This window comes from Columba livia, chromosome 14 (genome assembly GCF_036013475.1).
Source record: "Columba livia isolate bColLiv1 breed racing homer chromosome 14, bColLiv1.pat.W.v2, whole genome shotgun sequence".
Taxonomy (NCBI): Eukaryota; Metazoa; Chordata; class Aves; order Columbiformes; family Columbidae; genus Columba; species Columba livia.
This window is the reverse complement of record NC_088615.1, coordinates 1,864,094-1,880,029: the sequence shown is the minus strand read 5'-3', so window position 1 is coordinate 1,880,029 and position 15,936 is coordinate 1,864,094. Positions and strand designations below refer to the sequence as shown.

The 15,936-nt window shown below is 46.3% G+C and overlaps 1 protein-coding gene across 6 annotated transcripts; it reads left to right on the top strand.

The window, feature by feature from the left end:
* Positions 1–252: 252 nt before the first annotated feature.
* SLC26A2 (solute carrier family 26 member 2) lies at positions 253–10,448 on the top strand. 6 transcript variants are annotated; one of them, XM_065029481.1, is made up of 4 exons: positions 324–494; positions 2,695–2,799; positions 5,533–6,186; positions 8,389–10,448. In XM_065029481.1, exons 2-4 carry the CDS (start codon positions 2,704–2,706, stop codon positions 9,892–9,894), a joined length of 2,256 nt encoding a protein of 751 aa, XP_064885553.1. In that variant the 5' UTR covers positions 324–494; positions 2,695–2,703; the 3' UTR covers positions 9,895–10,448. The 6 variants fall into 6 exon arrangements, with proteins under 6 accessions (XP_064885549.1, XP_064885553.1, XP_064885552.1 ...); XM_065029475.1 differs by lacking the exon at positions 324–494 and adding an exon at positions 3,232–3,452; XM_065029479.1 differs by lacking the exon at positions 324–494 and adding an exon at positions 3,232–3,672.
* The last annotated feature ends 5,488 nt before the right edge of the window (positions 10,449–15,936 follow it).

The following is a 15,936-nucleotide window of genomic DNA, read 5'->3' as shown; positions in this document are numbered from 1 at the left end:
GTCACTTTATCACAAGTTAGCCACACATAATTAATCTTTCAACTTAAAAGCGTGAGTGTGACTTAATTAACAGAAACACAGATTCTTCACTAGAGTTCCTCTGGTTTGTTTTTTTTGCTTCAGGGTGGAATTTTTTCAGGGGTAAGGAGAAGGATCAGTGAGTCGCTCTCTGCACCAGGTTTTTTCAGGCCGCTCGTAATTCACAACACACTTGGAATTAATTAGCAAATAATTAATTAATTAGAAAGTAATTGGCGCGTTAGGGTGGAGAGGTTGGTGTTTGCCGCGCTTGCTCCGGGCCCTTCCGTGGCCTCTGGGCGGCCCAGCCCGGCCCTCCCCTGCCCGCTGCTCCGGCCCTCTCGCGGGGAGGCGGGCGGGAAGGAGCGAGGGGGCCGGGCCGGCGCTGCCGAGCCGCCGGGAGCCGCTGCAGCCGGTCGGTCCGTCCGTCCCTCCTGTCCGCCCCAGGTCTGTCTGGAGCCGCCGGCGGCCCCGCGGTGAGTGGGCGCTGTGGGACGGGGGCGAACGGGCGCGTCCCGGGGCCGGGGGAAGGGGCGAGCGGGGCTGCGGGGGCCGGGGAGGCGGTGCGGTCTTGTGGGCTCGGCTCCTGCTAGCACCCCGGCTCTGTGAGCGGCTCGTAAAATAGCGGAAGACAGAAAATGAACGGCGGGGTTGGGGTGTCTGCGTGTGAAGGAAGTGGTGGTGGGATCGAGAGGATGAAACTGAATGTTGTATTGAAAGCGTTACGACTTCCCTTTTACTGTCCTGGAAACTTACATGTTGGTTGGTTTCCGAAGCGATAGACGCGCTCTCGGCAAAAAAACCTCGCGGTTTCAGGAGTATAAAAAGTGCGTGGATTTCTTTGTGCTGTGTGTTGTTCTTGGAGATTTTATTAAAACAAAAAAATACAAATTAAACACTCCCTTAAGCCAGTGCAAGCCCTGTGCGTGGCGTTCCGTTCGGAGCTGGGCGGGTCTCTTGCCCAGCCCTCTCCCGGCCACACGCACCCGCGGCCGCTGCTCCCCTCCCGGCGGCGGGGCCGGGCACCGAGGGCCGGCAGCGGGGCTGGGGTTCGGCAGCCATTGCCCACGGAAGCGCCCGTGGGGCAGGATCCTCCGCCCGGCCTCACTGCAGCTCTCCACAGAATCCCGGAGTGTCAGGGGTTGAAGGGACCTGGAAAGCTTATCCAGTGCAATCCCCCCATGGGGCAGGAACACCCAGATGAGGTTACACAGGAAGGTGTCCAGGCGGGTTGGAATGTCTGCAGAGAAGGAGACTCCACAACCCCCCTGGGCAGCCTGGGCCAGGCTCTGCCACCCTCACCGGGAACAAGCTTCTTCTCATATTTAAATGGAACCTCCTGTGTTCCAGTTTGCACCCATTACCCCTTGTCCTATCACTGGTTGTCACCCAGAAGAGCCTGGCTCCATCCTCCTGACACTCACCCTTTATATATCTGTAAACATGAATGAGTCCCCCCTCAGTGTCCTCTTGTCCAGCTCCAGAGCCCCAGCTCCCTCAGCCTTTCCTCACACGGGAGATGCTCCACTCCCTTCAGCATCTTGGTGGCTGCGCTGGACTCTCTGCAGCAGTTCCCTGTCCTGCTGGAACTGAGGGGCCACAACTGGACACAGTATTGCAGGTGTGGTATCCCCAGGGCAGAGCAGAGGGGCAGGACAACCTCTCTGACCTACTGACCACCCCCTTCTAACCCACCCCAGGTCCCATTGGCTTCCTGGCCACAAGGGCCCAGTGCTGGCTCATGGTCACCCTGCTGTCCCCAGGACCCTCAGTGTGATATCGAGCTGGCTATCGGTGAGGGTGGGAGCTGCCTGAGCCCAGTTTGCAGCTTCGCTGCTGCTGCCACGCAGGAAAACTTAATGTTTGAAGTAGGAAAAGGGTGAATATTTCATGCCAGCAATGTTTTATTGTCTGGCCTTGCAGGTTTTCCCGCTTGAGTTAATGGCTGGTGGTTATTGTGCCAAGAATAAGGTGACTCTGTTCCTAAATGTGTTGCATGTTGCTGTATGGATTTCAGTGTTTATATGATTTTTAAGTCTCTTGTTGAAATCAGTGTTTGTGGCCTGAATGATTTGGCAGAGGATGTTAAGGAATTTGTCAAAAACCTGACTCCTTTTTTCTGAGTTATGTGAAGTGTTCCAGCACCTATCTCAGTGTTGTCGTGGCAGTATTGAATTTCCTTGTTGCTCCACAACTGTTAAGAGATTACGTGGAAAAGGCTGTTGTCCAACAAGAGTAAAGACGAAGAATTAGTTATTCATTATTTGCTTTCCTTCTATACTCTGAGTGAGACTGTGCAAGGACCCAGAAGTAGTTGCCCAATCCTGGTTCAGTTTGTGTGGAACTCGAATTTCTGATTCACCTGCTGCTTCTTTATGTCTCTTCAAAAGTCGTTCATATCTCTTTATATAATGTGTTTATGCGTTAGTATTTAAGTGCATGCAACTTCTCGTGTATAGCAGGTGGGTACACAAGGGTGGGTGGTGATTGCATACGGTGACGACTTGTGCATGTGAAATTCAGAGAAATAACCTGAAAAACTGAGATCGGTGTGATAGAAAGAGTACTGCCTGTTTAGTTTTTACTCTTAAATGCTCATGTCTTTAGTTTAAGCTTGTAATAAGTTATTCCAGCAGGTGAGTGAGCTCCACAATCCATTATTCTCTTACTGTTAAGGTGGCAGAAATGGAGCTGGAGCCGGCACAGCCCTGTGCATCAGGTGGTGTTTCCCACAGACAGGTGCTCGAAGGCGCTGATTCACCTCTGCCGTGCCATGGATCGGTGAGAAAGGCCCAGAAGGGATCCAGAAGTAGTCTGTAGAAGTCATCAGATCTCAAGAATGCAGCACCTCCACATATCTTTTATTTTATGGCAGTCACTTGATAACACAGAGATACTGGAAATTTCCTCAGTTCTGGGTTATAGTTTCTTTCTTTGTGTCTTAAGTAAAGCTTTGTGGCAATCAGACACCCCTGAAGATCTTAGGCCAAAAGGAGCTGATAAAAGCAAATTCTAGACATACAAATTAGTTGTGTGTCAATAGCAGCTTTCAAAATAAAAAAAGCACAGTAGCTCCTTTTCCAAGTGAGATATACAGAGTGCCCTTGAGTATACTGAACCAAAGGGTGTTTTCTTTTCAAAGAAGAAAATCCAGTTTTACTAGGCAAACTTGGGCTCAACGGCTACAAAAGTAATACAGAGTGTTGCTTTCAGGCAGAAAACGGTGAAACCGACGCTGGAAATTGTGTCATTTCCTGGTGTCCTGACGTGGTGAGAGGCCGGCACTGTGTGATCAAAGGCCCTTTTCACGCTGCGTGGGGAAAGCTGTGGTGCAGGTCAACACAAAGACCCAGTGTATGCTCAGAGCTTGGGAGCCAAAAAGATTTTCACTTAAAGCATTTCTGTATTGTCTACACAGGACTAAAAAAATCCAGGTATCATTTACCATGCAGATGATTTATGGCGCTGGGCAGGACTAAACTGAACTGTCTGGGTTTTGTGTTGGTGTTCTGGACACACAGAAAAGCTCCCGGGTTAGTGAACTGTCTGCAGCTCCTGGATGAGGGAGGGGTGAACCAGAAGGATTTTAATTACTGAAATATTTGCTAAAATCTCAGAAAACAAACTCAGTCGAGTCATTTGCTTTACATAAAGGTGAGTCCTTCCCCCAGCTTTTACAGCATTGAATTGCCTAGCTTTGGATGAAGAGCTTTTTGATTTGTAACTCTGTCCTTGTGAAACTGCTTGAGCAAATACAACTACAGAATGTGCCTATGCAGAGTACTGTGGACACATGCTTTTTTGCATGCTATATTTGCTTCGTTCTCACTGTGCAGTGTTTGCCTTCTTTTTTTAGCGCTATAGATAAACCCTGAGTAGACTTTGCGGTGTTGTCCGGGTGGGTGAGGTTGGATATCTGGAAGGGTAGGGGTGGGTTCTTCTCCAGTCGTGATCGCTGTGTGATCTTGAGTGTGTGACTTCTTGCAGTGCACGTTTCTTTATAAATATCCTAATTCTTCATACAGTTCTTCTGAGCCTGGAATTAATCTAAACACAGTAAAGATACTGAACTGGAAGGCCTTAGCTAAAGGAAGTTCGTCATTATAAGGTGTATCTAGCTATGCAATACAATAACTTTTCATGGCCAAGGGATTGTAGGATAGATGCTTGGAACAATCAGACATACAAGTATACAAAACAGAAACTTTGTTCTCTTTCCTTCCAGTGTACTAAGTGATTGACTTATATAATGAGCAAAAATGAAGACAAAGAAATACATTTGAAAATTTACCCCTAAAAATATATAAGTACTGAAGTTCTGGGTGGACTAATCTTTGGATGCAGAACTCTTGGTTCTCCAGTTGTAAGGACCAGGACCAAAAGAAGGACAGAGATACCAGGACTTGTGTTCAAACTATACAATTTTTCACTTAGGTCTCTCCTAACCCAGCAGTGCGTTAAAGCTTCATTTATCCTTTTGTGAGTGTGACTTTCCCTAAGCAGCTCCTCTGCCTGTGCTCCGAACAGCAGCCGAACAAGGCACGTTCTCCTCAGGTTTTTTAGAGCTATTTTCGTCTTTCTGGTGTGCAGACCTCATGTGTGGTCCAGGTAAGTTGGATACAGAGTGGGAGGTGTGGGCATATGGAACAGAACCGGAGCTGGAGAAAAGCATCGACACTTTGCTACCTGCCGGGTGGGGAGAGCCAGAGGTAGGTATTAATTAATAAGGCATCTCACATGGAGCATGAGACCTGGCAATGCGATTCAGTCTGCATGGGACAGAGCTTAGGTTGTCTAAGTTGTGGTAATAGGAAGGCACACAGTGTCCATCTTGTGCAGAAAATCCATCCCTGCCGACGCCACTGTTTGCGGGTTTGGAGCCAGGGAGGTCTCTGTTCTGAGCGCGGTAGCCGTCTGTGCCAAAGGGAGCTGTGTTCGCTGAGCTGGAAGGGTGCAGGAGCTCACCCACCAAAGAGGCGCTCGCTGTCTCTGGGTAAACACCTTTTGGGTTAAACATGAATGCCCGCCTCTGGTATTTTCTGTTGGCCAGCTGTCAGCATCTGCCCTGTGTGTTCAGATAGACCCCGCGCGCTGGGGCGTGCTCGCTGTAGGGAGAAGCACGCTGTGGTGTGAGGTGGAAGAGCTGGGTTACTTGGCTTGAATTGCTTTCTAATCGTGAGGCTGTTCTAGAAATTTTCTCAGTATTTTTATCTGGAAAGAGAAGCCAGTCTAAAAGTACAGTACTGTAGCTGCTTCTATTCTTGTGTGGGTTCTTTTGCTACGGTTGGGATCAGTTACTCAGGCTGTTTTAGGACGGTTCATCTCTGAGAGGTGATTCATTGCTTAACAGGGATATAATGGGAAGGATTTTTACAAGTTGGCTTGGCAATAGCTTTCTCTGTGCTGAACTTTTAGCCCATTGTTTTAATAAAGACTTTATTTAATCTATTAAAGAGCCTCATGTAGCACATTCCTTTATGATTTAACGCAAATGGTGGTTCTTTGTGTTTTTAGGGAGTCCTTGAGGTGGCAGCAATGGCAGAATTCAACAATGTCCATTCAGTGACTGAAATGCCAGAAGGAGATGATGCTAAATGCAGTTTCCATCACAGAATGTTCTTGGAGCCCCAAGAGAAGAAGAGGAGCATGAAGGCTCTGGTGGTGAAGCAAGCAAAGAAAACTTGCAGCTGCACTCCAGCCAAAGCTAAAGACTATATTTTCAGTTTCTTTCCCATCTTGCAGTGGCTTCCTAAATACAAACTAAGGGAGTACCTACTGGGAGACATCATGTCTGGTGTGATTGTGGGGGTCTTACTAGTCCCACAGTCAATTGCCTATTCTCTTTTGGCTGGACAGGAGCCTATTTATGGCCTTTATACATCCTTTTTCGCTGGCATTATTTATTTCATATTTGGAACCTCCCGCCACATCTCAGTTGGCATCTTCGGTGTGATTTGCCTCATGGTGGGACAAGTGGTGGATCGTGAAATACAGAGAGCTGGCTACGACCTAGAGCCAGCTGTGCCCAGCGTCCTCACGGACACAGCCGAGTACGTCAACGCCACCGTTCCCCCTGGGAATCAGACATCACAGCAGCTGCTCTGTGATAAAAGCTGCTATGCAATTACAGTGGGAGCCACCATGACCTTCATAGCTGGAGTTTATCAGGTAAGAGCAGGTGGACAAGCAGGCATTCTGTGGAAAAAAGCTTTAATTCTTCTTGAGGTGATGATCCACGTGAACAGCCTGCTGGGCTTGCACGTGTCTTCGGCCCGCATCCCAGGGGAGCGGGCACGGGGGGGGCTGGACATCTCTGGTTACTGTGGTGCAGGAAACTCCTCTGTGTCCTTTCCTGGTTTTCAGTAGCATTTTGTGCTTGCGTTGCCACTCTGGGGACCATAAGGACTTGCACATAACCACCTGCTGCTCCTGTGCAGCCTGCTTTGGCCTCCATTTCCTTGGGCCAAAATGTGGTGTGTCAGCTTTTAACTCCAGACTTCAGTCGCTTGCCTTTTCTCAAGAAGTGATCCGGACAATAAAAGTACATCTGGTTTCTTTTTATTTGTCGCTGTGCTTGTGAAACTTGGCTGTTTGCCCATTCAAAGCCAAAACAATGCTGTTATATGAAAAAGATACTACTAAGATGATAAAATGTTTGAAATAAAACTTTTAATTATTACCATGTTAAAATATATTGCTCAGCAATATCTTACCACTCTGTCTCTACTGACTTCCTAGAATTGACTGCTGGCTGAAATTAAAGCAGGTACCTTTGTTTTTAGAGTGTCATGCGTTAACCAGAGTGGGTTTAGTTTTAACGCTACCGCAGAGCTGTGGTATTTCAGTTTGTGAGGTCACATTAATTTGTTCCTGCAGTGGCCTGCAGGGTGATGGTTAATCAAACTGTAGAGCAGGAAAGGAAATGTACCCGTGATGCTCTAAACCGCTGGTTTTAGACACAACCTGGGACTTTTTCTTGCACCGCAATTTAGTGTTGAGTAACTTCAGAAACATTCTGGGGCTCTTGAGATACGCTGGATTTTGTGATTTGTCACCATAGGATGGATGTAGTTTTGGAGCTATGAATTATGCTTAATGTTCTTTGCAAGTACAAGTGCAATTAAGTAACTTTATATGAAAGAGTCAGATCACTTAATCCTAAATACTTCTGAATGTTAGGCCTATTCCACTTGCTGTCTCTTTGCCCATTAACCAATAGGTCTTCGCAGCCTCAAATACATATTTATTTTTAATTGGAAGCTCCAACCAAAATCGCATTATTTGTATCAGAAACTTTACAATCAAATGGCAGAATGCAAGCGTGCTCGCACCAGTTGCCTACAGCATACCTAGGTGAGACAACGCTGCTAATGTTTTACAGCCAGAAAATTCATCTGAATTAACTGGATTACCGAGGCTGTGCGGGAGCGTTTTGTAGAGCTTGGCTCTGAGCCGATGTCCAGTCAGTCCAGGTCTCAAACCTGCCCTCTCTTCAGTAATGCTTCCTGGTTCTTGTGAAGTTCCCAGCTAGGACTCTAGCTTGCTTTGTTTTGCCTTAATTACCTAATAAGCTCTATCAAATAGGTGCTACTTGAAGTTTAATACCTGTAAGTTCTGGCCTGCAGGTAACAGTGTAGACAGCCCTTTTGTCTGGCGTGGGGAGTTTAAAGGTTTCTAGCAAACTGCTTTGAGAAGGTCTGTGCTCCAGTTGGCATGAGGGTTGATGAGGGCACATTTATGTGCTAGGTATCCATAAAACTAGTGATTCCCATGAGAAAGCACTGAGGATTTGTCCGTTCAACTAGCATTAATAAAAATTGATGAAAAGGCACTTAAATTTCCCTCTCTTTATGTAACCGGCATCACAAGAGTTGACAGCTCGTGTATTTGAATCAGATGCACCAAACTTTATGCAGTGCGAAGGACGGCAGGTCTGCTGTAAGCCGTGATTTCACTGCAGGTTGTGAGTTCAAGTGCAAGACAAAGAAAACCAAAAATGTTTTGGATCCCTGCAAAGTTCAGAGGCTGTAAGAACTTGAGAAAGCAATAGCAGAAGTAGCCAGCATTTCAAATGCTTTTTCCCCTGGGTTTCTTTGCCTGCTGAGGTAACCAGAAGTTAAAACTGAACCAATGAGCAAATGATAAATGCAGATTTGGGGTGTGAAGGCCTTCAAAAAAGCCTTCTCTGTGTTAGAAATGCAGTTAGTTCATGTGTGGTGCACCAGGACCGGCTGGATGCTGGAGACTGTTTTCCTTATCCTCCAGGGCCATGCACAATTGTTTTGAGTCCCTCCTCCCTCCATAGCCCCACAGTGGTGACATGTGTCAGATTTGCATCCTAACCTGTTGTGTGTCGTTGCTTCCTCCCAGGTGGCCATGGGTTTCTTTCAAGTGGGCTTTGTCTCAGTGTACCTCTCCGACTCATTGCTGAGTGGATTTGTCACAGGTGCCTCCTTCACCATCCTGACCTCGCAAGCCAAGTATCTCCTGGGCATAGACATTCCTCGGAGCAGCGGCATCGGCTCCCTCATAACCACCTGGATAAACATCTTCAAAAACATACACAAGACCAACTTCTGTGATGTCATCACCAGCTTCTTGTGCTTTCTTGTACTTATCCCAACCAAAGAGCTGAATGAACACTTTAAATCCAGGCTCAAGGCTCCAATACCAGTTGAACTGGTCGTGATTGTGGCAGCTACTCTGGCATCTCACTTTGGGAAGCTCAGAGAGACTTATGGCTCGAGTGTTGCCGGGCACATCCCGACTGGGTTTCTGCCACCCCGCCCTCCAGACTGGAGCCTGATTCCTAATGTGGCTTTGGATGCTGTCCCCATAGCTGTTATTGGCTTTGCCATCACCGTCTCCCTCTCGGAGATGTTTGCCAAGAAGCATGGTTACTCCGTGAAGGCCAACCAGGAAATGTACGCCATTGGCTTCTGCAACATCATTCCCTCTTTCTTCCATTGCTTCACAACAAGTGCAGCTCTTGCCAAGACTCTTGTGAAAGAGTCCACAGGCTGTAGGACACAAATGTCTGGCATGGTCACTAGTTTGGTAATCCTGTTAGTTCTCCTCGTGATTGCACCTTTATTTTACTCCCTTCAGAAATGCGTCCTTGCTGTCATAACCATTGTAAACCTCAGAGGAGCCCTGCGGAAGTTCAAAGACTTGCCAAAAATGTGGCATTTGAGCCGAGTGGACACCGTGATCTGGTTGGTTACTATGGCGGCCTCAGCACTCATCAGCACCGAGATCGGTCTTTTGGTTGGCGTTTGCTTCTCTATGCTCTGCGTCATTTTCCGGACTCAGAGGCCGGAGGCGCCGCTGCTTGGCTGGGTGGCAGAGTCCGAGACATATGAATCCCTGTCTGCTTACAAGAACTTGCAGACCAAGCCGGGAATCGTGGTGTTCCGTTTCGAAGCGCCCCTCTACTACATCAACAAAGAGTGCTTTAAATCCACCCTCTACAAGCAAACCGGGGTCAACCCGGTTTGGGTGAAGGCAGCAAAGAAGAAAGTAGCAAAAAGAATGCTTAGAGATAAAGAGGTGGATTCTGGTGGCAATCAGACCAGCATCTCTGTGGATTTTGTCTCTGAACCTCTTGGGTTCCACACAATAGTGATCGACTGTTGTGCGGTACAGTTTCTGGACACGGCAGGAATACGCACGCTCAAAGAGGTCTGCAAGGACTACAGGGACATCGGTGTCCAGGTGCTGCTGGCCCAGTGCAACCCCTCGGTGAGGAGTTCCCTGATCCGAGGAGAGTTCTTCCAAGAGGGGGAGGACCCCCTGCTCTTCCACAGCGTGCACCAGGCCGTGGACTTTGCGCTGGGCGCGCAGGGGCACAATGAGACCAGCACTTCCAAGAACTAGTGGTGGGAAGGCAGCAAGCTGGAGCAAAGTCTGGCGAAAAAATGGCTGTGGGTCTGTATGTCCATGCAATACACCTGCACTCAGCGAAAAAGAGGCAGGGTTGTTAACACGTGGCTACTGCGCAGTCTGTTTTGATGCTTTAAGTCTGGTCTGCCTGCTATAGTGATTCAATAGGTGGTGCTGAATGAAGATTATTTTTAACTTGGTTACGTCCAATCTGTGAATCTAAGAGTTTTCATATGGTGGTTCATCTCATTTCTCTTCTCTCCTGAACTTTCCATGTCTCAGTTCCCCTCTGAGTTTTGATCACCAGCATTGAAGTCTTTATTGCACCCCTGTCTGTATGGATGGGGCAGGATTTTGAATAATGAGGGGCAACTCATTTCTTGTCTCTCGTTCTGGCATTGCCTTTCCGTGTTACCACACCTTTGTATTTTCTAAGAAATAACTGATGAGGACTGTTTGCTTTGGTCTTTACTGTGGAGTCATTGGTTGGTGATTCCTGTAGTGACCCTGAATTTGAGACAGATAGATAAATAAAATCCAAGCATGCATGAGAAGGTGTTAATGAATAGCTTCTAACCACCTGCCGCCTCCAGAGGCCTTGGGCTTGTCTCCTGAGAGCCCAATGCAGCTGGGCGGTGAGGGCATGGTTGTCTCCTACCCTGTTTCCCTGAAAATAAGACAGGGTCTTACATTAATTTTTTTGCTCCAAAAGATATGTTAGGGCATATTTTCAGGGGGTGTCTTATTTTCCCACGAATAACAATCTACATTTATTCTTGAACAAAAAAAAAATCAATGTTTATTCAAGTATAGTCGTGTCATCACGTTCTGGAACATCATCATAACTCTCCAAACCCTGAATTCCATCGTTAATTTCTTGTGACTCCGTTTCCTTTTTCCAGGTACGACAATCTACATTGTTCTGGGTCTCGTGTTGTCTCTTGAGTGCGATTCTTTTGGGGGTGTCTTCTTTTCTTGGTGTGGGGTGTATCTGTCCTGCTGCATTCTATTGCCTATTAATTTTACTTTTTTACATGTATAGCTGCCTGGACACTATTTTAATTGATTTTTTTAACTAACTGTACCTAGGGCTTATTTTTGGAGTAGGGCTTATATTTTGAGCATCCTCAAAAATCCTGAAAAATGCTAGGCCTTATTTTTGGAGTAGGTCTTATTTTGAGGGAAAAAGGCCGTCTACGTGGGCCGAGAAAGTTTGCCTCTTTAGCTCGAATTTTTTTGGTGTGATTTTTATTCAGAGGTGACAGTTTAGAAGTCTGATTCATGCTTATGGTCAATCATTCATTTTCCTAATATTTAGGAGCTCTTTCGGATTGTGGACATTAGAGATGGAAACATCTCCCATTCTTGAGTTTCGACAGAAAACGGTCCCTCGTAGCCAGTTTCATGTGCCAGGCGGACAGAATCACAGGCACCAAAATGAAAAGGGCCAGTAGATTATCCAGCGTCTGCCCCAATTTGTCCATGTCGCACAGAATTCATGTGTAAATCCAGGTTTTATTGAGCTCAGACCCTTTACACATGCTCTGTCATGGACTTGATGTAATGGGGATGGACAGGGCAAGAAATCCAGGCATTGCAAAAGGAGTCAAGAATTCTTTGAACGTTGTTTGACCATATGAGTGTAAATTAAACTTTGTACTTCTAAATTATGCAGAACAGTGAAGAGTGCCTGTTCTTCATGCTAAAATACTGGGTAGGAAAAGGTTCTCTTAATTCTGCCTTCATAATTGGATTTTGTTGGTTTGAGACATGTTTTTACTGAGTACCAGCTATATGTAGCATTTAGGACCTCCAGGGAAGACGGTGGCTTCTCCCAGGGGAGTTTACACTCTGAATTGCAGGTTCCTTGCAGCTTTTAGAAGGGAAAAGCTGTTGTATAAAGGCAATACTCTCATCTTTAATTGTTCAAAAATCATGAGCTAGGAGTCAAAAGGAATAGAATACAAAAGGAATACAAATACAATATGAATGGTGAAGCGTTCTCTAACTAGAAACAGATTTTTGAGTTTAGGATTGGTGGGTTTTTTCTGAGCTAGGACCAGTGACTGTTCCCTTCGTTCTGTGACAGCTGAAATGACACGTATGGGTTCACTCTGGGAGTTGGGACCTCAAGGATGAGGTGTCAGAAAGGACCGGGGAACCTTTGTATGTTAACTGAACTTACTGCACTTTTTAGGATGTTGTAGCATCAAATAGAAATGCCGGGGGAGGCTGTAGGATGTGTTCAAAAGTAGCATGTAACTGAGATCTGTGCTTTGTTTTTCTAGAACTGCATTGTTAAGGAGACAGGTTTCCCAAGTGTCAGTGAGAAAATGCTGAAGCTTCTGCAGGACTGAACACAAATATTGTTCTTTCTCGGCCTTACGGCGTGTTTGTAAGAGGAGAAGAATCCCAAACAGCTGCTGCTGATCGTGGGTTTTCCCTGCAGGAACCCCCTGAGTGAACTTTTTACTGTGGGCTAAGAATCCTGTATGCGGTTTGGGTAATTCGAATTGCCAATTCGGTATTGCCAGAGTGCATTAGCCTAAGCCGTATAAAAGCGGTGAGTGGCATTAACACCTATGCAGGGAGTGCAAGCAGGATGGAAATGATGTTTTAATGCCTCATCGTACCTGTTTTGCATTGTGTTCCCATTCAGAGCCCCTGGGTGGGTGTGGAGGGATCTGGGTGCCACAAAAGCATCTCTAGAACCATTACCAGAAGGCATCTCTAGAACCTTAAACAAAAGCCTTAATACCATTTTTAAACACTTCTGCCTGTGCCAGGAAGGGAAGAATAGCAATGTTACTTCTGAGAAGTATGTGCTTCCCACAGCAAGTGGGATGTGTATTTGTAGCTCCTGGGTGCTTGTTTACATAAAAACACAACGAAACAGCCATAAATTGATTTTTTTGACGAATTAATGCAGATTACAGCTGAGAGATATGCCGAAGTGGTTTATGTTTAGCTAGAGCATGTCGTATTTGGCCTCAGTGCTGTTTGTGCAGCCACAATGGGCAACACAGCCTCCAAATTCCATTTCAAGCAAAATACAGAGAAACCATGTTAAAATGCAACAGCAAAAGCAGCCAGCCAACCAAAAGAACAACTTTTAACATTCTTACTTAAGATGACATCCAGAGGTCATAGTATTAATAAGTCTATATTAACGCACGCAGCACTGGTTAAAAAGGGAACAGAAATAAAGGCAATTTGCCAGAGAGATCAATATAATAAAGAGTCCTTTGGAATTAACCAAAGATTAGAGCTTATAATAGCTGGAATTTCCTAAAGCAGTGGGTTTTCAGCAACTTTTCCTTTGTCTGGGAATGACTTTTTAAGAGAGACAAGAATCCAATTGAAAAGCTGACTGGCAGGAACTGTGTTTTGCTTGAAAATGTGTATGGACCCTGTGGAACTAATCCAATTTCACATTTAGGAATCAGGGACCACTGCTTGAAAACTATTGCCCCGAAGAATTTGTTTTATAAAGGAATTTCATGGGTGTAGGTGTATGTGTACATATATATATACACACCTTTTGCTGCTGTATGATGAATGCAGCAGATATATATATATATGTATATATCTTCAGTTAGGCTTTTGTGATACTCCTGTTTCTGTCCTCACAGCTTAACGTATAATCCATAGGAGTCTCAGAACGATTGTTTTTGGGTTTATCCATCTGTCTAGAACAGGAATGTTCATCCCAGGCGCACCCTTCAGTACCTGGGGCCAGACTGGAAGGTGGTATAAATCAGTTGATCTCCATTCCCAAATGTACTAATCAGCAATTAGCAGTCTAAATGAAGAATTAGGAGATCATTAGCACATTCATTAATGACAACAACACAGCATTACGGAAATTAACACTCGTGGTCTCAGCTGTACTAGAGACTCCTAGAAATGTCAGGCTCTGTTTTTCCATTTACTGCTGCTATAGATAGCAGTGTCAGTTCCTCCTAATGTGGCCGTTGCACTCATAAATGTTTCACTTGTGTGAATGCTTTGATATGGAAACAGTCTTCAGGCCACTTCATAAAACAAGATAAGGTGCTGCAGTGGGACGTGTGGTGCTTATTTTGGATTTATAATGGCATCACCTACCTTAGTCTTGCATGATTCATTGATCCTGATTTCCTTGTAAACTCCTCCCTAGTTCACTAGGAGACTCGCATCCACCTTCTTGGCGGTTCTCTCTGTGTTTTGCTGTAAGACATTGCATGGGATTGACTGTAAACAGAAGACTCGTTGCCTTTGTATGTTGCTGTTATGTGTGACCTGCTACCCAGTGTTCACGCCAGATCTTTTGATGAGGCTAAAGTCCCTGAACAGAGGGTAAAATAACCCCAGCCCTGTGGGGAGCAGCACTGTGTGTGTCCCCCCACAAGCCTTAGCCTGGTGTTGGGCTGTGCCAGGGTCTGTGTAGCTGCAGAAGTGACGGTGCCACCCGGGAATGGCCCCTGGGGCTGCGGTGACACTGGTACGCAGCCATGTGCTTTTCTCCAGGAGTATAATAATAACCCAGGCCCTAGTTCCTGCTCAGTGCTGCCTTGTGAGTCGCTGTCCTGAACTACATATCTAAGGGATTTCTGTTCTCATGCTCATTTATTTTTATCTAATTTTAGTCTTAAATCCACCCAAGACTCTCCCAGCCAGGGCAGCAAAGCTTCACGGCCGCTGTGCTCCGTCCCCATCAGGCTGCAGTGCTGAACAGAAAGGTGCTTTCTCTTGGGGGAGAACTCAGCTGTTCCTTCATCTCCACTGGCTTGTGCTGAGAGACACGGGAACCCACTGCTGGTGGGTCTGTGGTGAGGGGCTGCAGGTGGGAGAGCATCCCGCGCCGCACCGGGGTTTTCAGCTGCATCCCGCAGCCTCGTGCCCAGGTCAGCGCTGAGCTCTGCCTGGGCATGGTCCTGGACCTGGGACTTGCCTGGTGGGGTCCAAGTCTTTCTGTAGCCAAACCTCCCCTGAGAAGAGCAGTGACCCTGTGCATCTCCTTGGGTGCAGTTCCTCAGCCCGTCACCTGTGGGCTGCGCTAACCAGCTGTTCCACACCGTGCCCAGCTCCCTGCTGTCATCTCCAGTGCTGACGGTGCGAGGAGCTTTTTAGGGGGTTGAAGTCACATCACCCACGCGTCTCCATCCCAGAAGCGGTGCAGGAGCACTCTTCAGCAAACAGTTTGTTTCAGGGCATTATCCTCTGATGTGTTTTTCTGGGTTTGTGTTGTTTTGGGTTTTTTCCATATGCTTTGGAAAGGTGATTAAATGATTGAAGTGATTTACATTTAATTTTTCTTTTAATGGACATGCCTAAGCTAATGAAGCTGTGATGCAGATAGCAGCCGTCTGCTGCTTGTGCCATACAAGGCGCTTTGTGTCTGTGCTGCTTACTGTGCTGAGTCGCGGTGTAGGATGCCGTTGTGTGACTTCAATGCCGATGTACCTGTCCACGCCAGAAGGGCTTTGCACTTCTACTATGCTGGCATAGATAAAAGCAGCGATGACTTTAGGGCAGGCTTTGCACTGTGGATGACCTTGCTGAGTCCCAAGAGTTATGTGCACTTGGTTATTGTGTTTGTGAGCCTTTGTGGGATCAGCTGCTAGTGTGGAAACCTGCCTGATCTTTACTATTTCAGAAAAGTTCCGCCTGAAATGGAAGTAACTGAGTCTTGCTTTTTATTTTGAGATTATAACAATGCTAAAAGTGACGCCTCTGGTTAGGCAAAATGGCAAATATTTAATAGGAATATTTAGGTTGTATTATGATTAATATGTTTATATTTTATTTTCTAAAGATTGTGTAAGGCAGGGCATGTTGCTATTCTCTAAAGTGCAAATACACAAGATACTACAGCATTGGATAGAGATTCACATCTCCATTGAGTAACTTCCCTGCCAAAAGTATCTGAATTCCAGCTCTCTCCAAAGCACTTGGCTCTTTGTGCGGCTCCCAAATGACCTCAGGACTCCACAGGAAGATGGGAAGCAAAAGGTTTTGCTGGACTTGGGCCCAAGTTTATCTACTTTTTCACTT

What these genes read in the sequence shown, in the direction of transcription:
- SLC26A2 (XM_065029481.1), top strand. Translation starts at nt 2,704, where the DNA reads ATGGAGCTGGAGCCGGCACAGCCCTGTGCATCAGGTGGTGTTTCCCAC. An exon ending in CTCTGCCGTGCCATGGATCG is followed by an intron (nt 2,800 to 5,532) that starts GTGAGAAAGGCC and finishes TTGTGTTTTTAG; the next exon opens with GGAGTCCTTGAGGTGGCAGC. An exon ending in TCATAGCTGGAGTTTATCAG is followed by an intron (nt 6,187 to 8,388) that starts GTAAGAGCAGGT and finishes GCTTCCTCCCAG; the next exon opens with GTGGCCATGGGTTTCTTTCA.